Here is a 21,841-nt window from a genome sequence, read left to right as displayed (position 1 = left end):
AATCATTGATATTTTTAAGTAATTAAAGAAGTGACTTTTCTACAGTTTATGTTGCTAAATATTAATTCTGAGGACAAAAGAGACGCAAAAGTAAAAAAAAGAAAAAACCAAACTAGTTTTAACTTTAAAATGTTTTCAGATTTAAGCTAATCATTTCCAGATCTGTCTTGCTAGTTATGTTTAATTAAATATCTTAGCTTGAAAACTCCCATTTTATGATCATATCATATCAATATCAAATGACAAAGATTATACAGGCAAAAAATAAAGAAATGCAACATATAGAATTTAATACATTTTTCTGCACCAACAGAATAGCCTTTTTTAACTTCAGTAAATTTAGTTTCTACATTTTTTGATTAATCACCATTATAGCATATTTATAGAGAGCGATACACTAGAAAAAATGTAATAAGATCAGCAAATTTATTGGATTTGTTAAAGAAAGTACTTCCAAAAATACACAATTTTTAAATAGCTAAAAAAAAAAAAAATGTGATTTTATTTTTAAAAAGCAAACTCAAACCCATTTTTTATCATTTATGTCTGGTTGACTATACTTTATATGTACTTTTAAATGTGCTGTATTTTATACGTTGTTTTTACATATTTTTGTTGTTTTATTCTTATCATACAAAGGACTTTGTTTCTGTTGTGTGGGAAAGGTGTTATATAATCATTACTATTTTAAAAAATATTAATCTATAATCGCATGTGATGTAATCCACTTAACTATTGTTTAAAATATAGAAAGTAAATTTATGGAAAAGGTCAACAGAGATTCTCCAGTTCAGAATCAGTCACAGGATGTGGTGTGCAGTGACATGAAGTGGTAAAGCTGCAGATTGCATCCAGACGAAGTTCAAATGTCTGCAAATTTTAAAAACTATTGTAGAGTAAAATTACACACAGTTGTTACATTTAAAGGATTCTTGAAAAAAAGCATATCATTTTTCGTTTTTTTTTTACATGGATGAAGTTTTGCAAGTTTTATTTTTTAGGTCATTTATCATTTTTATTTGTATGAGAAAAACCAAACTGACTCGTGATCATTTTATATTTTAATCACCCAAATACAAGATTGAAAATGTATAGTTTCTATTGCAAGTCCTAGTACTTCAAGGCAAACAGATACAACTATTTAGTTTTTTTTTTCAATCTTTGATCTCTTCCTATCGTAAAAAAAAACCTTCAATAATGAGGAAGCATTGTTGTGTTTTTTTTGAAAAATTTTCAATGAAAATGATTTTAAAAAATGCTACATTGTTATTATTAATAATAATACTATGCAAAAACATGTCAGTGAAAGCGGTGCTGCAGTCACAGTGCTCATCCAGAACCTCGTGGCTCTCAAACAAATCTCTCTACGGTCCTTCCACTTTAATACTGTTGATCTGCTGATCCTGCGCAGACAGGCTGGAGTTCATCCCCTGCTGAGTGGACAAACTGCAGTCTTGAAAAATCCTCGAACAACTGCTTGTAAAGTCCGATGTTTTACTCTCTGGCGTTTTGAAATTCTGAGTATGTGACTTGCTATAGGAGGAAATGTAGGACTCTGAGTAAGGCGGGACGAGTGTTTGACTGCTCTGGGGGGTGTAAGCAGTGGGGTAGGGTTGGCTTTGAGTGGTACTGTGAGAGAGGGAGTGGTTCTCTGTATTGCTACACGATGGAAACCCATTCATGTTAGTTGGGCTCAGCGCTGGCAGCCTCATAGCCTCCACATTTTGTAGATTTTCTAAGGATTTATAATTGGGCTGCGTTTGGCTGCACTGATTATAAGCTCCTTGACTGAAACTGAAGGAGTCTTGACTGAAGGAGGAAGGGCCAGAGGCTGCCGGCAAAGACGAGGGCGATGGGGTTTTGTTGAGCTGCTGTCGACCGCTGCTGCAATGTCCAATTTTGGAGGCGAAGCTCTGAAGAGTGCTGAGTATCTGCTTTTGAATCTGCGTCTGCTGCAGCTGCTCTCTTTCCAGCCGGCACTGCTGCTCCACCAGCATCTTAACCGCCAGACCCAAACTGCGCACCTCAGTGCCTAAAACCTGAATCTGGTCCTGCAAACCGCTCCTGCCTCCGGAGTCTTGGACCGCCTGGTGTGGGCTTGGATTTCCCTCCCTGCATGTTGGCGCCTGGCTTCCAGGAGTTTGTAAATGAACGAGAGAGGGCCTTGAAGCTGAGGATGTCAGAGGGGGTTGTGGGCGGTTGGGAAGACGAATCCCAACACGGGGAGGGACCTGGAAGGAACGAAGACTCAGGCCTGGTCTTTGTGTAGGGAAGTTTCGGGAGGATCCGTCTCCTCTGAGCTGACCGTCAATAACAGTCTGAAAAATACACAATACAATATCATAGCTAACACCTAAGAAACAGGTTGTGTTGTCTTTAGTGGGCTGTTTTCTCACCTTTTCTGTGGTCAAATCGTAGGTTTCAGGCAACTGCGACAGAGCACTCTTCAGATCAGAACTTTGTAAACTTGAGGGATCTTTTCTCAACAACGATAACACCTGTTGAGGAACAAATTGCAGACAAATTTGTAGATTTCAAACTATCCATTTATGATAAACGTGGGCATAAATAGATTTTTTGTACCTTTGTTTTGTGTGACAGTGCTTTATCCAAAAGTCTCCTTCGAGCTGCCAGTATTGAAGTTGTTGCAGGTGAAGGTGTGACTCTTCTCCTCATGAATACATTTGAAGCTGTTGAAGTGGAGGAAGCAGAAGCTTCTACTGCATTTCCAGTTTGGGGAACTCTTTTCTGTTCTTGCTGTGCAAGAGAAGTGACACTTACAATCTGAATGTCGTTTTCTTCTTTATTTGCCGCGTGCTGCTGCTCTAGTCGGCTGCCTCCGCTGGTCTCCCCAGAACTCGACGCATTTCCACTTGTTTCAGAATTTGAGGAGGACTGCTTGGGGAAACCCGAAGCACTCGCAAATCCTGAATGATGAGGTGACTCCCGTATTAGATTTTGGAGATGGTTATTGCTCCAGCTCTCACGCAATGCTCCTGATCTAGGCGGGACCTGAGCTACGACAGTGCTGCCCCCAGCTTCTGCAGGTCTGACCCTCCCTGGCGGTCTACCCTGGAACTCCCTCAGGTAGAGGTAGATGGCCTGTGCCGAGACTTTGATGTTCTCCAGCTCCAAAACAGCTTTGATCTTACGGAAACTGAGTCCGGCCTTCCGAAGCTCCACCACTTTGTATTTTGCTGCATCATCCAGCCGACCCATGGTCTGAAACTGAATGATAATTTCTAGAAGATTCAAAACACAAAAATGGTTTAACTGGTAAGGAACAAGGTGTGACACTGATCAGATGTTATTTTTCTAACTTTTCTAAACAGTTTTCTAAAATTTCTGTCCATTTCATATGTAAAAAGTTTGCTTAGTATAAAATATTTAGTGAAACTTGTTTTACTCTTTGTTTCATTTTCTTGTTTTAATAACTACGTTTATACTTATTAATTTAATTAATCTCAAATACATTTCACAGCTCATCTTGATTTAGAAATATTTGATAAATAAAGCAAAGTCAGGGGTTTACTCTATTTGGCATTCCCAAAAAATCCCCATTGCATTGTTTATCAGGTTGTTTGTAAAAAGTATCAAAACAATAAAGTTTTATTCAAAAATCAAGTAGCTCTTTTATTACTATTTTACAACGTGACCACAAAACGCACATATCTTACGACCACATTATTGAATAAAAAACATACGGATACTTGTAGTTAATATCACAATTGTGCTTTGGAATTGTAGGCAATTCAACAATGTTTTCACAAGTGTTTCTGCTGCTTTTGAGTGATAAAACTAGCTTAGATGGCTAACAACTTCCGCCGTTGTGAAGTGGGACGCTCACCTTGATGAAAAGAAGGAAACTATATCCGGGTTTCTTATTTGATCAGCTCAATTTCACGCAACACACCAGCTAGGTCTTCTTTGCATAGCTGTGCAGCAGCCGCGAAATCGAGCTGCTTACATCCATTTCACCTTAAAAAAACAAAAGAGTTTTGAGTGGCACTAGTTTACAAGCGTAACTTCCGCTTTCGTCATCACTTAGCGACAGAATGAATAACAGGTAAACAAATGAGTATTTAGGGCCAAATATTACACACACAAGTGAAGATATTCTGACAAAAAACAATGTTTATATTATTTAGAACGAGATAATATTGTATGTAAAAAGTATTAAATCATGGACGGACAGAAAAGCTGTTAAAACGGAAAGCTGTCTGTCTTTATATTTACAGAAATTTCCTTTTTGTAATGTATCTACTACCTTCTGGAATTCACCTTGCTAATGTTCGTTGTGTTCTGTTTTACATGCTGCATAAAAAAGCATAAAAAAGTTGTGAATGGCTACTAACAGGTAGATTTTAATGAGACTTATCATTTATGGAAACAAACTTGGGATAAATATGGCTTTTACTGTTTTAATAATAAAAAAAATAAAGACATGTCATCTAAAATACGACATTGTATAATACCTTTAAAAATAATTGGACAGATTTGTTCTTGATATCGACCAGTCATGTATATTTTGGAAACAATATGTCATTTGTGAATTGTATACAAATATTTTTTGCACTAATGTTAGAAATGACATTAGTCAAAAAACCTGAAAAACAACCAAACTTTCAACAAAAAAAGAGGGCATTAAGCTATTATAACATCAACATAACTATGTTTTAACAATTCAAATGATTTTGTTGTTGGGCAAATTCTATATTTATAAAAAGAAAGGTCAACCTATTTCAACACTTTTTACATAAACTCATGAAATATGGTAAAATTATCAAGCTAAATAAAAGAAAAAAGTCTGTTTTTTTTTAAAAAAGCTGTTTTTAAAAAGGTACATTTAAAAAACAACTTTGTAGCTCTTTGTTTATTATATATTTATTTACTTCTGTTTTTGTGATGCTCCTGCATATTGACTGTAAAAGGTCTGAATTCTTGTATACATTTAACTTTTCTTTTTCTTTATTTCCTTTTTATAACCATTTTTCTTTTCTTCCATCCTTTTTCTTTTACTATCTTCCCTTGAAAATCCCACATTTGTAATGTACAGTTAAGTATATTTTTGTTTGTGTTGGTGTTGTTGGTTTTTTTTATTGGCAAGTTAGACATTACAAAACATGGCTTTATAAATGTTATTATAAATGTTAACATGTGAAGTCTAAATGAATTCAATTTATGCATTATTAAAGAAAAAATAAGGAAAAACAGACAGAAAAAATAGAACATAAAACAAATTAACAACATAAAATATATATATAAATAAATATAAAATGAAAAATTTCTAACTTTACTCAGAAAGCTGCATTACATTTTAAGAGATCAATATATAAATAATAAAACTAAGATTATTCATAAATGAAAGGGTATGGAAAAAATCACATCAGTCCAGGTAAACTGACAAACAACTTTAAAGCTTTATTGTATTCTTATTTAAAAAAATATATTTTTTTGAGATTTACAAAAAAGATGACACTTGGGGCAGTGTCAACATTTGTAAATAAAAATATTTACAAAAAATAACTAAGTTGTTGAACAAAAAAATAATTTTCTTTTCTTTGTCAATATAACCAAATGGGATTTTAGAATACCGGGATAACAAAATTGTGTTATTTGTTGAAAACCACTCACATAAATCACCCCAAAAATTGTTAACCACATTACAATCATAAAACAGATGCTTTTGAGTTTCAATATCATTTTTACACATTTGACGTATAATATCTTGAATATTAAACCTTAAATGTAAAAATTCTTTTCAGAGATGAATATTGTCAATTGTTTTGAAATTGATCTACTACATTTTTGGTAGAAGAGAAAAACTTTGATGAAATTTGATCTATTATTATAATTATCATCTTTTGATAAAAAGGTGGGGACCGAGATTTTCTTCTAATAGGTAGAGGGAAACGTTTGTATGTCGAAGATGTTCATAAATTTCTTATTGCACTTTATATCAGACAGAAGGACGTATAATCAATCAACATGGATGGGAGCTGAGGCAAAACCATGGAACGATACATTTGCTTTAATCAATGGAATTAGATTTGGATAAATTGCTTTAATGACTCTTGAATATTCTATATTTGTGCACTCCAACTGATACTTAATTTTAATGGTATATTGTTTGTATAAAATAAAAAAACTTAAAAATAGATAAATACAACTAAAAAATTGGCGCTTCTTTACAAACGTAACATCCGCTTTCGTCATCACCTCGCGACGTACTACCCGATCGCAAGTGAAGCCATTTCTCGCCGTTGCAATGTAAGATTAATCTTTTTTTATGCACACTAGAATAAATTAGCTAGAGTACCTTGGTGTTTTAATTTAAGCAGTGAAGTTTTGAGTTTATTTAGATTTGCGTGTACCCCCAATTCAAAGGAAAATGTCGTGTAATCGCAACGCGGGCTGTTCTTCAGTCCTTGTTCACGTCGAATGAAACCGGTGATTGACGAGTCAAATAAAAATTGGTGTTTGTCTGAATTAAAATTTTACAGTAAGGTGGAAATTAACGGAACCACCAGTTAAATATTTTCCAAGGCGTATGGAATTAAGTTTAAAACTATTTAAATGGTTGTGCACGTGTTTACGTTGAGAAAAAAAAAACTACACGAATTAAATTAAAATAGTTATAAAATCGAGTCTACCCTATTTTCAAAGTAAATGTTTGTTAAAAATATTGGCCATCACTGCTGCTTTACAAGAGAACAATGTATACATTAAAGTATATTATTTGTATACAAATATCACTAAAGATTACTGAGTACTTTCTTTTAAACCTTTAATTGCTTAACACATTTCTACAATTTTAAAATTTAACTTTATTAGTTCCAAAGTTGCAATAAATCCATTCTATTCATTATGGGGTTTTATTCATATATATAGATTTTTTGCACATTAGGTTTTATCTGTATAATTATTGTTCTGTTGAATTTTGGTTGAGTTTGCCTGATGCAACAATGAGTTAAATGCAATTTATGAACTTTATGGTGCAAACATTTGTATCTGGCACATTTGTATTCATCTTTAATAAATACTTTTTTTAACTACTGACAGAATTGCAGTTTATTAAGGTTTCTAATGCTCTAATTTATGTTCTTTTTTCTCACATAAGGGCACCATCACCAACAAAGCGAAAGGAGGATGAAAAGAAAGACAAGGGCAAAGAGAAAACAAAGGAAGGAGACAAGGAACGGGCTCGAGATAAATCAAGAAAAGGCCGCAGTGCTTCATCAGGCAGCTCCAGCAGCAGGTAAAGTTTTTATCTCCTTTACTATATTAAAAAATATAAGTTTCTTGTTTATTCCAAAACAAATCATTGTTTTTTTTTTTTTTGACCTGCTACTTCTAGATCGAGCTCATCCTCCAGCAGCAGCTCTGGTTCTAGCTCTGGTTCTTCAAGTGGTTCCAGCTCCTCTTCCAGTCGCTCTGGATCCTCCAGCTCTCGGTCCTCCTCCTCCTCCAGCTCCTCTGCCTCTCCAAGTCCTAGCCGCAGGCGCCACGACAACCGGCGCCGTTCTCGCTCTCCGTCAGTACATTTTCTTTAACATAAAGCAATATTTTCTTTTGTATCTTACAAATATGGAGAATATTTGTTTTGTTTGTTGTCAGGGGTTCTAAAACACAGAAGAGAGGAGAAGAAAGAGAACGAAGAAAAAGAAGCCCCACCCCTAAACCAACTAAGATTCACCTGAGAAGACTGACGAGGAATGTAACTAAGGCAAGCTAAAAAAAAAATAAATAACAAAAAAAGTCAAATCTTTACTTGAATGTCAGCCTCTCAAATGCATTTATTGCTGAGGTACAAAAATATATTATTTTTCATAATTAGAGTGAAGAATTCTATAGATTTTTAGTTTGTTAAGGTGTTTACTCAAAACTTTTAGGAATTAAGCAAAAAGAAAAATACTTTGTGCTCTTCAAAAAAATAGTAATTTCTGTCTTAATTTACCAGGAACACATCCAGGAAATTTTCTCCACATATGGAAAAATTAAAACGATTGACCTGCCGGTGGAAAGGCTCCTTCCACATCTGACCAAAGGCATTGCTTACGTGGAGTTTGAGACCCCCGAGGAGGCCCAGAAAGCCCTTAAATACATGGATGGAGGTGGGAAAGAAAGTCATTTAGGATTGTGAAGAGATTATATTGACAGATGTAAATTTGATCAAATAACCGTCTCTGGTGACTATTTAACAGGTCAGATCGACGGGCAGGAAATCACTGCAGCTGCTGTGCTGACTCAGATGATCCGTGGTCCAGCACGCAGAATGTCTCCTCCTCGACGAATGCCGCCACCTCCACCGATGTGGCGCCGCAGCCCGCCGCGCATGAGACGAAGGTTATTTATAAGCATTTAATTTGACCTTTTAAGATTTTTAATGTGGTCAATTGAAAGTAAAAGTTCTCCAACTCGCTTGTCTTTTTTTTGTGCTTGTTTAGATCTCGCTCCCCGAGAAGGCGGTCGCCACCACGCCGCCGTTCTCGTTCCCGATCCCCCGGCCGCCGGCGCCATCGCTCCCGCTCAAGCTCAAATTCCTCCAGATAGAAAGTTGTCTTGACTTGGAAAAACTCGCCGCAGATCAGCTGCAATTTTCACCTTCCCTGGCTCCAAAGGATTGAAATAAATTGCATTAAATCTAGCTGAGTTGTAGTGACAAGGAGATGACAAAAATTCTTTTTTGTGCTTTTTTTTTCCCTTTTTTAATTTTGTGCAGAAAATTGAGCGTAGTTTTTAGGTTATCCTCTCATCTAAAAAGATTTTGAGTCTTCTTGATTTTTTTTTTTTAAACATTTTTAAGAATAAAAACATTGAAACATCTTGATTCTGAGTTGCCTTTCTTTTAGCTTGTAATCCTCCTCAACTTCAATCCTGATTTTTAATCACAAAAATTCTTTTAAATATTTAAAAATATCAACAAAAGTAAATAGAAAAATTAATGGGAAGTTATGCCCTGTAGTTACCATAATGACCACTAGGTGTCTCATTCCTAGCAGAAGCAGACGTTTGCACGTGTTTATTTGGCAGCATCAACAGCAGAACATACATCAGTGGTCAGCCTCCCCACAGTTACAATGACAGTGCTGTTGTAGCTGTCTCAACACACACTCCGAGCTCTGCGTCTTCCTGTTCATAGATGAGAACTTTAGGAGTCTAAGTCATGGATTTGGGATCAGAAAGTCTCAGACTACGAATCAAGCAGCTGTTGGAGAAACCGGGGAATGGAAACTGTGTCGACTGCAAAGCTGCAGGTAGGTGGTGGGGGGGGGGGGCTCCTGCTTTTATTTCCATCATTTCCAAATTTGGTTCGACAGTAAGCCTGGAAAGTTTTGTTACAGTTTAGGGAAGCAATGTAACTTCATTTGTGAATGTTCTCTGACAAAAAACAGGAAGAATACAATAAAATATCTGTTGATAATCAGGCAAAAAATGTGCTAGATTTGGATTTGAACTTGCCTTAAATAATTCCTTTTATTGAGACACAAAGGTGCACATGCACTGCTCACTTTGACAAAAAAGTGAAGTTCTGGATCTATTTTTTTGCCCTATTTTGCGTGGATGTGTCAAACCTTCCCTGTTATGTCCTGCCTGTATAACAGCTTGACCCCACCCTCAAGTTCCTGTTCAAAATGACGCGCATCATCTCTTCAGTGTTAAAGATTAACAAAGATTTTTTTTTTTTAATTGCTTGAAGGGCTTAATCATACGTTTTGTGCAACACTCCTCTGCTCCAGCGGAGGGCGTGACTAACTTCCCGTTATTTTTTTTTTGTGCTTTTGGATGATGCTATTTTGCTAAAAAAATTTCAAAATAAAATGTTACGCCCCCTCACTAGATTATAACAGAACTACTGTTTCCCGTTAATACATATTAAACTCTGGCATTTTAAGTCCAGTAATTATAAAGCCTAAATGATAAGCTATAGTTTTAGCTTTTTTCTTTAAAAAGAAACAAAAAAATCAATAGAAAAGATATAAATTGAAGTCAGAAAATCATTTTTTTTTTTTTCCATGTGTCAACCGTGTTTAAATTCCCAGATCCAGAATGGGCGTCTTACACCCTGGGAGTGTTGGTGTGTCACACTTGTTCGGGACTCCACAGAAACATCCCTCAGATCAGCAAAGTCAAATCTCTCCTGCTGGATCCCTGGAACTCTTCTGAGTTAGAGGTAAAAATCTGATCTGTCCGCCTACTTTTATTAAAAAGATCGGCTTCACTTTTCGTTGCAAAATGTTTCCAGAAAGCTCTGGAAACAATACTTTTTAAAAAAATTTCACCTCATGAATGTGTTTTATTGCTGCTCATCTTGGATAATTGTGCAAAACTTTTCAAACATCTTCAGACGAAAGCAAACATCGGCGTGGCGGCCTCTCTTGGACTCAAGATTAAATCACTAGAATACTGACAGGCTTGTTTCTCTTGTCTTGAGTCGCCACAAAGTAGTTTCAATTCTCTATGTTTGCTAGCTCGCCAAGAATAAAGAGACAGCCATTTACCATGACATTTTTCAGAAACTTTGTCTTTAAACTCATGCAGTTTTGGACTCCAATATTTGCAGATTAGGTTGTTGTTTGCATTAAAAGTAGAAAGCTGGCTGAAAGAAACAAAACTAAAGCCAGTAAAGATGGAACACCAAAGGAAAACATCCTTTTTTTCTTTGATATTACAGCTGATTTTAGCATTATACACTGGATTTCACCTGCAAATGGTTTCCATGGTGATTCAGGTTAAATATTTGACATCCAAATTTTACTTTCAATTTCTTTCAAGTTACGACATAAACTCACTGATGTGTTTTTTTCTCTCCACTTCTTTGCAGTTTATCGACAGCATGGGGAACAATGCTGCCAAGGCCAAATATGAAAACATAGTTCCCGCCTTCTACTATTGTCCCACATCCAGAGATTGCCTGTAAGTAAGACATGTAGAAATCCTCATTTGATAAGAACATTCTCCTTGCATAAGCAGGAAGCAGCCGTTGAGTAAAACGGTGTGCTCAACCACACAGGGATAAAAATAACAACATGAAATGACAAAATACTGAGCTGCTGACTTTACACACAGTGAATGAAAGGCTGGCGGGTTTACGAGGTTAAAAAAAAGTAGAATCTGAAGAGTTGTTGAAATTGACAAAAAAGCTTTCTCTTTAACTGAATATTAGAGATAACAGATTAGGTAAACCTTGAGCTTCATCATTATTATGATAGTTAGAGCAGAAGTTGTGTCTACACCGAGTTAATGAGATGCTAACAGCAAAGTACTAAAGCAGAAAACCCAGTGAGCTCTGAGAGTGTCGCTCCGCAGGCTCCTGAAGGAACAGTGGATCCGAGCCAAATACGAACGGAAGGAGTTCATGTGTGTGGAGAAGCAGGAGGCGTACTCGACAGGTAAGAAGGAAAGGTGTTCCTTTACAGGAGGGTGCGCAAACACAAAAATTAAGCAAATACGGTTAAAGTAAGCTTTTAATTTCTTTTATGTTATAGTTTTGATAAAAAAAACATGTAACTAATGAAAGAATTAAGATAAATAAAAGACTTAAATGGTAATCTTTACATATATTTTCTATATTACATAAATCGATTTACATATACAGACCTCAGAGTATCATGGAAAGGGTATTTACTTCCATATTTTTATAAAAAATGTAAACTTTCATAGAATTTAGAATTTAAACTCACAGTTTAATTGATTTGAATCATTAATTTGTTTATTTTATTTTTTACACAAAATATTGTTTAAGCTAAAAAAAAATGCAAAAACAGGATAAAAAAGGAGAATACTGTGATTTCATGAGTTGCAAACCCAATTTATGTATAAAATAACAAATAAATGCTTGAAATCAAATAAATAGTGGGTCCTTAATCTATATTATATTGAAATAATACACCTTTCTATAATATTATATATTTTTTGGAAAGGGTCTGTTTAGTGCAGGGGTCTACAACCTGTGGCTCCAAAGCCACGTCTGACTTTTCTACCCCTCTATTGTGGCTCTCTGGTTAATGAGAAATACAAAGCTTTTAGTTTAAAATAGTAACTGTAAAGTTAAAAAAGAATAAAATGACTTCTCACTCTGCGAGCCTCCAAAGCACAGTGGTCATGGTGGTTTGATAATTGAGAACCCAACATTTAGACAAGTTCCAGGGTTTTAAATGTGCCCCACAGTTAAAAAAAATATAATTAATTTTTCTGTGTTATTTTAGAAAGTTAGATTTATGAATTTCTGGCTAAGAAACACCACAAACGTTCAATTTTTGTTTGTTTTGTTTTTTCAATGCTGCCATTAAACAACCTACCACTTGATTTGCTCCATCGAGGTGACACAGGAAGTCTTTTATTTTGAAAGGAAATCTTGTCTGTTAAGTTAGAAACTCATTTATATTTGGGGAAAAAAATCAATTTTCTCATAAAGTTTGTTTTATTAATGCCAAAAAATAATAGTTTATTTATATTTCCTCATAAAAATAACAATAACATAAAGTCTTATTTTTCTAAATGATGTGTTGCTCCTACTGGGTTGTGATCAGTGAGAAATCAACCCGAGTGTTAAAGGTTGCAGACCCCTGGTCTAGTGTGTGATTTAGTGCTTCTGAGAGTGTTGCCAAGTGGGTCCTCTGGGTTGCAGAAAATGTGGGCCCCAACTGGCCCACATTGGCTTCCCTGCCCAGGAACCAGCATCCCGGGCGGTGACCCTGCTGAGCAACAGAGCCCGCTACGCTGTCCCCTAGGTAGCTGGCTAACATAGTGAGCTAGCCTACTGAGTTCACACTTAAGCTAATTCGGGCAAACACAGGTGGACCACCACGCAAACTACGGCCAAATCCACATTTTCTGCCCACTTTTAAACCATATAGCCTAGCTTGCTGGATAGTTTTCATTATTTGCGTGGATGGTTGTTTAAGGTGGAAAGTCCATATTTTTTTTAAATTGCAATTTTCACCAATAAACTCAGACAAATAAATAGTATAAAATATTTACAGCATGTCCTATATGACACTGTAATATTTTTTTAATGCTTAAATTGGATCAAATATCCAACACATTAAAATGGGCTTTTATTTTGTAATTTCCACCAAGATGCTGGATTATTTTGTATGTAAAATTTGTATTTAAAAAAGGGTGGTAATATTGGTTAAAATCAATTTTAATCATTTTTCCTTATTTCTGTCCTCATTGGCATATTATATGAAAACAAATGAATTATTTTATACAATTTAGAATTAAAGCTAATTTAAGAGCTTTTTAAGGCTTGGATCTAATGACAGATGTTGCTTTCATTGCATTCGGATTGAGAAATTCTGCTGCAACTTCACTGCAGTTGGAGTGTGGTAAAGACTCATGAGGTCAACAGGAAGTTAAGAAGTGTGTCTGTGTGGTCTGCTGATAATAAAAAAAGGATGGCCATTAACAACTGTTAGTGTCTGGTTTAATTACTTTCTTCCTGTCCACATCAGTTCAGGAAACAGGAAGCTAGACAAAAATAAAAAAATAAAAAAAGTGAGTTAAAGCTCCACTTAGAGAAAGACTGTCTTTGCAGAACACTTCAGAAGGTGTTTGTTGCTCCACACTTTTGCTTCAGATGTTAGACGGTCTCCTTTGTTTTGCAGGAAACCAATGGGAACAAAAATGTAGAAACGGTTTGACTAGAATCAATGAGTTTTCGTCTGAAAAAGCATAAATGAGATGGAGCTAATCGGCGTAAATTTTTCAGCAGCTCAATGCTGTAAAATGTTTTTCTTTTAGCTAAATTCAATGTAAATGAATGTCCTAAATAAGGAACATTCTGTTTACAGTTAAATAAGACTAAACATGTTTATGCAAAAGCAGTTTTTGTTTTACATAAAGAGCACAAAGAGCTGCTGTCAGAGTCCCATGACTGTCAAACTCTCTCAATGGTTCCAGTCAGGTTTCTGTCTTAATGGGCTTTTGTCATTGAGCCTTTTCCAAGTCATTTGTGTTAACTGAATCCACAGCAGTGAAGAATCTGCTGCAGTTCAGAGTTTACCAGGAGTATTTTCAGAACCTTGAACTTTCCTCCTTTGCTGTTGTGCACAGCCTGACACTGCCCTCCCTGCAGTGTAAGAAAAGAGTCCGACTCATGAATCATTCATGAAACTGGTGTTGTTTTTCAGCTCAATCCATAGTGGTTTTGCTTAGACATAAAGTAAAAATAGTAAACTGATGACAGTGGGAGAGTTGACAAAGAGCAACTGTTTTCTGTCAAACGTGTTGTTCAAATTTGTTCAAAATTATTATTTTTTTTTTCATAGTCCCAAACCACCAAGTGACTGAAGCACTTGGCTTGATAAGGAAATGGATTTCTTTTGGTTAAGGAAGTGCTTCAGTTGTGTTGCTTCAGATATCTGGGATGTATTATTTAGGGAAAAAAACAAGATCATTTCTTGGCTACTTTGAATGCTGGGTTAAAATCTAGTTAGGTGATGGTTTTAGCTGTACAAAATGTGTGGTCAACTACTTTTTACAACATTAGGTAGGATTGGACATCATAGACAAATTTTAAAATTTGATACATTTAAAATTAAATTGAGCTGGAAATTGATTCAGTTTAAAATCAAAATTGTATTGAATCAATTCTAATTGATTTAATACAATTGAAATCAATTTAACTTTGTATCGATTCCAATGCAAATTAAATTTGATTTAGTTCGAAGTGATTTAAATTCACAATTGAATTACTTTTACAATTGAATTAATTCAAAATTGAGTCTATTTCAATTCATAATTAAATTGTTTCGATTTTAATTGAATTCAAAATTGAATCAATGTGAATTCTATTGAATCAATTCCAATTGATTCAATATCATTGAAATTGATTTTATTTTGTATTAATTACAATGCAAATTAAAATCGATTCAGTTTTGAATTGATTTTATTGTGAATTGAAATTGATTCAATTTTAAATAGATTTCAATTAGTCTAGTTTTTAAATTCAATTTAGAAAGTTGGCTGTGATATCCAATCATGCCTAATTATTGTGAATTGATTTATTATTCTTACTACATCTGACTTCTGATTTAACAAGATTTGATTGAAGATGGAATTATTTGTCATCTTTTTGTCATCATAAACTACTTTAATCTGGTATGAAAAATATTGTTAAATAACAGACCAAAAATTTGAATTTTCACTTATTAAGAATTATTTTTTCCAATAGAAATACATTTTTAAAAGCTACTGTTTAGCTTAAATATCTTTAAAAAACTGGGGCTTAATAAGTCAATGTTGCAAATTACAATTTCAAAATTAGTCCTTTAAGGCCCAGAATTGTTGGCACATTTCTCCAGTTTATGGGACAGACTGCTGTACTGATGGAAAGTATTCCTGGTAGAAAACTCAGACATCAGCAGATACGGTTCAGAAGAACGGCGGTTTCAGGGCTCGGTGGCTTCGTTAAATCTGTTTATAAGAACTGGACCATCTGCATCTAAAGAGGAAGACAAGCTTGTATGATATTTCTAAGAAAGAAATCCGTCTTGGAATCTCTTTGACTAAAACAGACACAATTTCAAATTGTCTAATTTATTACTCCATTATCTCATTCAATCTTGGAAAAGTGAACTTAACATTTATTCAAATTTCTCAGTTTGTTTGTCCTCACTTCACGTCAATCATGATTCTGCACTTTTCCAGGCTACAAGGAAGGGTTTCTATGGAAACGAGGAAGGGACAATGGACAATACCTCAGTCGAAAATTCATTCTGTCCGAACGTGAGGGTGTTCTCAAATATTTCAACAAGCTTGACGTGAGCACTTTCATATCCTTGCTGTCTTATTTTCTGTCAAACATCATAATTGCTCAATGTTTGAGAAAGGGAAATAATGAAAGTGTGACCAAATATATCTTATTTAAAATGCTTTTATGTTGCATGGAAAGAATATTTTTAGGATTGTATGTCATCTCATGTGCAGGCCAAAGAGCCCAAAGCGACTCTGAAGATCAGCAGCGTGAACGCAGTTTTCCAGCCAGATAAAATCGGCACGGCTCACGGGCTGCAGATCACCTATTTGAAGGATAACAGCACCAGAAATGTCTTTGTTTACCATGAAGATGGCAAGGTGAGAGGAAGAGTTTGATTCTGAAAGTCATGCATGACACCCCTCTAGTGGAAAACGTTTGAAACTACAACTTGGACCTTACGTGATGCAGTATTTAAAATGTTTTAGACTTTGAAACAGCACAAGAATCTTATCTATTGTTGCACTGAGCTCAGTTCTGCTGTTTTCTACCAAAGGAAATAGTGGACTGGTTTAACGCCATCAGAGCTGCCAGGCTTCACTATCTGCAGGTGGCTTTTCCTGGTGCTTCTAACTCTGAGGTGAGTATTTGAGATATGGTTCATGCAAGAATTTGTTTTTGAAATTGCACAAACTTTGCCAAGTTTTGCAGCAATATTACTATTTAGTGGTACTAATAAGCAAAAACTAGAGATCTTCTATAAAGCTGAAATATAGATTATGTCTACAATGAAAGTTTTATCATTCCATTATTTTTTTCTTTTTTAGCTTTTACCAAAGGTAACTAGAAAATTCCTTAACGAAGGTTACATGGAGAAAACTGGCCCAAAAGTGAGTTGCTTTGCGTTACTTATTTGCCTTTTTTGTCCCAATTGCTTTGAAGTCTATATGAGCCAGATAAACATGTGTTTATTGAAAAGCTTCACAAATCCCACATGTATTTACTTCCTCCAGCACACAGAGGGCTTCAAGAAGAGGTGGTTTACCATGGATGACAGGAGGCTCATGTACTTCAAAGATCCTCTGGTATTGCACTGATTATGATCAAACCCGTGTCTCTATTGAACTGCAACTTTAGATTATTTTATTTCAGTTTTATGGATAAAAAAAAATGTATTTTATTTTGAAAAACTGTCAATTTTCTAAGCTAAAAGGTTAAAATGTCTTAAAATTCAGTTGAAACAGGATGTTTACACACCACTCTGCTGCAGGATGCCTTCGCCCGAGGAGAAGTGTTCATCGGCAGCAAGGGAAACGGCTACAGTGTACTTCCTGGACTTCCTTCCAACGTCCAGGGAAACCACTGGCTGTACGGAATCACCATTAAGACCCCTGAAAGGAGTTTTCTGTTTGCATGCGAGACTGCAAAGGATCAAAAAGACTGGATGGCAGCATTTCAGCTGGTCATTAACAGACCAATGCTGCCGCAGGAGTATGCAGGTCAGTTCAAGAAGGTAAACAAGCCGGTTTGTTTGATCCTTCATGGCAATAACACTCAAATCTCTTCTTTTTTTCCTGCAGTGGAAGCTTATTTTAAGCACAAACCATAAGTGCGCTCTGCTGACGTGGATAGAATCTGAAAAGATGAAGGGAAAGGAGGGACGGTTTTGACCTTCCTCATCATAAACAGTGATATGCCACCTTCCCCTTAAGCTAATCAATGCAAAAACACATGTCATAACATGTGACACTTGCAGAGTCAGAACGACAGCTTACAGGTGAAGAAGTGCTTTTTCCTATCAGCTGCATAAACACCAACATTTGCATCACTGATGTTGAAATGAGTAAGATTTTATTTGGCTAAATCACTGTTTAACTCCTAACTGTAAAGGTACAAATATTTTACACATATGTTTTTAGAAAGTGTTAGAGTGGAATTATATTTAATATTTTCTTTTATTTATATACATATTTTTTTATTTGCAATGTAAAGCTTTTTTGTAATTTGAGGACAAGCACTGAACTTAACCCCAGAGAGACCAAAAACATTTTTTTTGTAGGGACTTTTAAAGCCAACTTGACATATTTGTTCGCTTTGAGAAGAAGCAATAAATAGTGGAAATATTTAAAAAAAAAAAAGTGGTTAAATTTAATACATTTACGTGCTAGCTTTTCTCGATTCCTCCAGTAGGGGGCGACAAAGGAAATCTTTTAAACTAACTTGAACTCTTCTGTTGTTTACCTTACTCAGTTGCACATTTTTAATCCTTTTCTGACAGGATGTGGTCACAACAATGTTGTCAAACTCAAAAATTGGAGCACAGTTTGTCTTAGTGGCATTGAAGCACACTCAGAAGAAAAAATGTTTTGTTGCCGGGTAGAACATTAGTTTGTGATTTTTGAAATCTTGTTACCATTAAAGTCATGAAAAATGCACAAATGTTTATACGTTTTTTTTATTATTAAACATTTAGATACAAGACAAAAAAAATACATCGAGAGGTATAAAGAAAAACAAATCAATAACTGAACAAGAAGTAGTAAAGACAAACTAGTTCATTTTCAAGAAGCAAATACACAATTTTATATACATGAAAATAAATATTACAGCAAGATACAACTTTAAAGTTAGCACATTTATTTGATAAACTCCTCTATAAACACATCTGTCCTAATCATGAGATTCCCAGTTCTTCTTTATTGAAACATATTTTTCCATGCAGAGAAAAGTATTTACATCATATTTTTCAAAACATACATATATTGCGCAGTACTACATTTTTAATGATTTTCAACAAACAAAATATTCTACAATCCATTTAAAACCCCAATAGATGATTGACATTTCTGTACACCTATAGCAACAACATTAATTTGTTTTGGCTGTATGTAGAAATAATATATATATATTTTTTTAATATCCATCGATGACTCATGAAAATACTTTTGTTTGCTGGTGGATTGAAGGGACTACTGTGAAACAGTTAGACCAAAAAAAAAATAAAAAACATTGACCACATCTAGTTTATTACAAATCATCTACTTTATTCTACTAAAAGCTGCCAATAATGTGTATACAGGGAGAGTTAACGCCTTTACAAAACATGCATAAGTCTTCAGCAAAACAGTTGAACTCATTTAAAATGCACAGAAAACACACTGCAGTAAGTCCAATGACAGCTTTAGATCAACAGTTTTTAATTACAAAATGCTCAGCATGTGAGATGAGATTCAGTTAGATTTTTAATACCAAGATACATTGAGAAGGATGCACGATGGGAACAGCTTTCTTTAAAAAAAAAAAAAAATACCTCGCTGGAGCTGACTCCTTACAACCGATTTGTCCATGTGAGAGATACAAGAACAAAACACATGTACGTACACCAGTATTTAGGATCTGCAGCAGCCCGCACCCTTCACCTCTTTGCTCACGTACTCCTGGAGCTTAAACTTTTCACTGGGATCCTTTGTAGACCTGTGCTTTAGTTCTCTGGAGAAAATAAAAGAAAGGGAGATGAGATATTTTTAATATTTCTATTTATATGAACACTCTTCAACTATGATTGAACATTTTTGTTAGTAATTGTGTCACTTTTGGTTCCTTAAAATTGAATTTATGAGTATTTCTTTATTAAAATCGTAAATCAGGAGCAGACGAAAAATGCTGTTTAAAAAAAGAGCAAATGTAGAAAAAAAAAAAATACGCTGGGCAGTTTATTCTGATGCATCCACTTGTAGACAAATAGATCCATGAACGTCTTTGTTTTCCTCGTCTGAGCTGGGTTCTGAGGGGCTCGCCATTTTTATTGCACTGATGTTAGGTTAAGCTAACGGGAGAGTGCGCAAACAGATGGGTGATGGGAAGTGGGAGTGGGGTCACAAGCCCGTCCACAACTCATATTTCTAGTGAACTACTACTCTGCAGAATATTTCTCCTAGAAAATGACAGTTTTTTTAAAATGTTCTCTAAAAACAGCATAATCATAATTAAAACACCTCTAGGAACGCTTTTAAAATACATCAAAAAAATAATCAGGGTGTTTAAAGCCCTGTACATTAAATATTTCTATCAATGAGTTTCACAATTGGGTGCAAAAGAAAAACTTAATTAATTTTTTACTCCTGTATTTTGTTCCGACTTCTATTCCTGCCCGGAACAGAAGTCCAAAGCAGGGTTATGGGGGGTTGCTGGAGCCTATCCACCTACATTAGGGCGAGGGCGGGGTACTCTGGAGAGATCCATCATAGGGCACTCCTCTCTTTTTGTGTATGAATTTACAATTCTTTTTGTAGTTTTTGGTTCATAGGGAGTAAGCCACTGGACTTCTCTCCTCCACAGATGCTTCAAAGCAAAGTGCAAATTTACACTCAGATTTTTCATAACGTTTGAAGGTTTGTTGCATGTTAGAAAATACACACAGGTTGTACAATGTTATTTTACAGTTTAGTGTGGACTAATCACTCTTGTGAGCTCAACTGGGTCTCTCATTGTGCTTCAAAAGCGGCTCACCAAAATAAAAGCCTAAATTTGTTTCTTCATAAACTGAGGATTAAAGTGTTTTTATAGTTGACTATGTTAGATGCATGAGAAAATATTGATATAGTTGAGGAAAATATCCAAGCTTATAATGTTTTTTTTTTTAAACAAGAATTGATACAGTTTCCAAGGCGAACAGGAAGAAGGTTGTACTTACTTAGCAACAGCCGTAAAAGCCAGCTCCACATTCAGCCCAGACCTGGCGCTGGTCTCCATGAAAGGGACCCCAAACTCCTGCAGGGTCAGGGTAACAACCATCATTCACCCTGACAACCCCAGCCTACTGAATATCCCTTTAGGTCCTCAGCAGATGAACGACTTTAGCACAGTCTTAGCTTATTTGTACAATTTAGTTCTAGGTGTTCATTTTTCCTCTAAAAAGTCCTTGTGAAGGGGTTTATTTATGTCTAAAAACCGCTGAAATCACCTGTGGAAAAGCAGGGAACAACATTTTTTAAACCAATTAAAATAATATAAAAGGAAATGACTTCTGGTGATATTTAGTGCTTTAACTCATACTAATGAGTTTATCCACATTTTAAATAGCAGCTATTTACCTTAGCGAGCCTCTCCCCGTCCTCCCTCTTTACCACTCGATCATGAGCAGAGTCAGCCTGGAGAGACATTTTTTAAACAGTTTTTAGCCAATTTGCATGCTTACACACACACCATTATAGAGATTTACTTTCAGAAATAAAGCAGGGCTTCTCGGAACACAGCAAATGTGATCTCAAGGTTCTCCTATTGTTGCTGTTTTACCTTGTTTCCAAGCAGCATCAGCACCACGTCCTGTTGAGCGTATTCGTGGATCTCAGTCAACCAAGACTGATAAACACAAAAGAGAGAAAGAGGAAAAAGAAACATTACAAAGACAAACATTACAACCTCATCTGAAACTGAAAGAAAAACAGGAATTCTGTCTGAGATGTTACAAGGACGGCAGAGTCGTTAAATCTAATGTGTGAAATAAAGAGGAGATGCACCGTCGCCCTCGGATGGAGGGTGACGGTGCATCTATGATGAATGTAGGAGAATGTGTTTCAAAAGAAATGAAAGTTTGAAAGAGGGCAAGAACTGCAAGAAAGCAAAAAATGTATGAGGAAAAGGAAAATGCATTAAAATGTCAGCAAATTCCTCCACATTCTGGTGTTTATTTGTGATGAATCAGTTGCAACTCGTATACAATGTCCCAGACATGAGAAAAAAACATATTCCAGCCTTTAAAAATACTCCACATTCGATTTACTATTGTCATTTCCTCAATGGTCGTCTTGCTTTAAAATCACCATTCTTTTGTAATACTTTCTGCAAGGCGAGTGCTGACTGGACGTTCTTCCTCCTCTGAAGGTCAAAATAACAGGAGATGTGATGGGTAGAATCTTTGATCGGAATGTAAATTTAAAGCCACATTTCCATAGAGCAACATTCTAGATTAACCTGAAATTCTGTTTTTAAAGACCCACTCAGATGAAAATTGTGTTTTTAACATTTTCTTGCATGATTTTTGTGAATGAAGGAGGACATTCATGAAGAAAATTAAGATATTTAAGCTTAGAATTGCATTTTGAGTAATTCTTAATTCAAATTGTGAATCAGGAGTAA

At 35.3% G+C, this 21,841-nt stretch overlaps 4 protein-coding genes across 4 annotated transcripts in view; 2 read left to right on the top strand and 2 right to left on the bottom strand.

The window, feature by feature from the left end:
• On the bottom strand, window positions 1–4,053 carry LOC112146252. The gene is made up of 4 exons (XM_024271959.2): window positions 3,848–4,053; window positions 2,584–3,242; window positions 2,397–2,498; window positions 1–2,318 (listed from the first exon to the last, which is right to left on the bottom strand). The coding sequence occupies exons 2-4, from the start codon at window positions 3,217–3,219 to the stop codon at window positions 1,365–1,367; spliced, it is 1,692 nt and encodes a 563-aa protein (XP_024127727.1). The 5' UTR covers window positions 3,220–3,242; window positions 3,848–4,053; the 3' UTR covers window positions 1–1,364.
• A 2,066-nt stretch (window positions 4,054–6,119) lies between these two features.
• Window positions 6,120–8,830, top strand: LOC112146254 (RNA-binding protein with serine-rich domain 1). Its single transcript, XM_024271962.2, has 7 exons — window positions 6,120–6,270; window positions 7,121–7,258; window positions 7,358–7,534; window positions 7,618–7,726; window positions 7,961–8,114; window positions 8,205–8,346; window positions 8,448–8,830. Coding segments are annotated over exons 1-7 (828 nt in total). The 5' UTR covers window positions 6,120–6,268; the 3' UTR covers window positions 8,554–8,830.
• Window positions 8,831–8,949: 119 nt separating this feature from the next.
• LOC112146549 (arf-GAP with dual PH domain-containing protein 1) lies at window positions 8,950–19,403 on the top strand. Its single transcript, XM_024272430.2, has 11 exons — window positions 8,950–9,257; window positions 10,044–10,174; window positions 10,826–10,917; window positions 11,311–11,393; window positions 15,658–15,770; window positions 15,937–16,083; window positions 16,260–16,343; window positions 16,531–16,593; window positions 16,717–16,788; window positions 16,974–17,202; window positions 17,284–19,403. Exons 1-11 carry the CDS (start codon window positions 9,167–9,169, stop codon window positions 17,310–17,312), a joined length of 1,134 nt encoding a protein of 377 aa, XP_024128198.1. The 5' UTR covers window positions 8,950–9,166; the 3' UTR covers window positions 17,313–19,403.
• The window catches only part of LOC112146550 (ras-related protein Rab-26), a 40,136-nt gene continuing 37,018 nt past the window's right edge, over window positions 18,724–21,841 (bottom strand). The window contains exons 6-9 of the mRNA XM_024272431.2: window positions 20,999–21,064; window positions 20,797–20,853; window positions 20,397–20,473; window positions 18,724–19,192 (exon numbers count right to left, since the gene is read on the bottom strand). Coding sequence (XP_024128199.1) covers window positions 19,093–19,192; window positions 20,397–20,473; window positions 20,797–20,853; window positions 20,999–21,064 — 300 coding nt within the window. The 3' untranslated portion in view covers window positions 18,724–19,092. The remainder of the gene's footprint in view (window positions 19,193–20,396; window positions 20,474–20,796; window positions 20,854–20,998; window positions 21,065–21,841) is intronic.

Source organism: Oryzias melastigma, linkage group LG8, assembly GCF_002922805.2.
Source record: "Oryzias melastigma strain HK-1 linkage group LG8, ASM292280v2, whole genome shotgun sequence".
Classification (NCBI taxonomy): Eukaryota; Metazoa; Chordata; class Actinopteri; order Beloniformes; family Adrianichthyidae; genus Oryzias; species Oryzias melastigma.
This window is presented reverse-complemented; position numbering and strand designations above follow the sequence as displayed.

Bases quoted from the DNA above. Each gene is read 5' to 3' on its own strand.
- LOC112146252 (XM_024271959.2), bottom strand. From the start codon at position 3,219: ATGGGTCGGCTGGATGATGCAGCAAAATACAAAGTGGTGGAGCTTCGG. The intron at 2,499-2,583 runs GTACAAAAAATC...GTTCCTCAACAG, and splicing joins CACTGTCACACAAAACAAAG to GTGTTATCGTTGTTGAGAAA. The intron at 2,319-2,396 runs GTGAGAAAACAG...TGTATTTTTCAG, and splicing joins ACGATTTGACCACAGAAAAG to ACTGTTATTGACGGTCAGCT.
- LOC112146254 (XM_024271962.2), top strand. The intron at 7,727-7,960 runs GCAAGCTAAAAA...TTAATTTACCAG, and splicing joins TGACGAGGAATGTAACTAAG to GAACACATCCAGGAAATTTT. The intron at 8,347-8,447 runs GTTATTTATAAG...GTGCTTGTTTAG, and splicing joins CCGCCGCGCATGAGACGAAG to ATCTCGCTCCCCGAGAAGGC.
- LOC112146549 (XM_024272430.2), top strand. From the start codon at position 9,167: ATGGATTTGGGATCAGAAAGTCTCAGACTACGAATCAAGCAGCTGTTG. The intron at 9,258-10,043 runs GTAGGTGGTGGG...TTAAATTCCCAG, and splicing joins TGTCGACTGCAAAGCTGCAG to ATCCAGAATGGGCGTCTTAC. The intron at 17,203-17,283 runs GTCAGTTCAAGA...TTTTTCCTGCAG, and splicing joins GCTGCCGCAGGAGTATGCAG to TGGAAGCTTATTTTAAGCAC.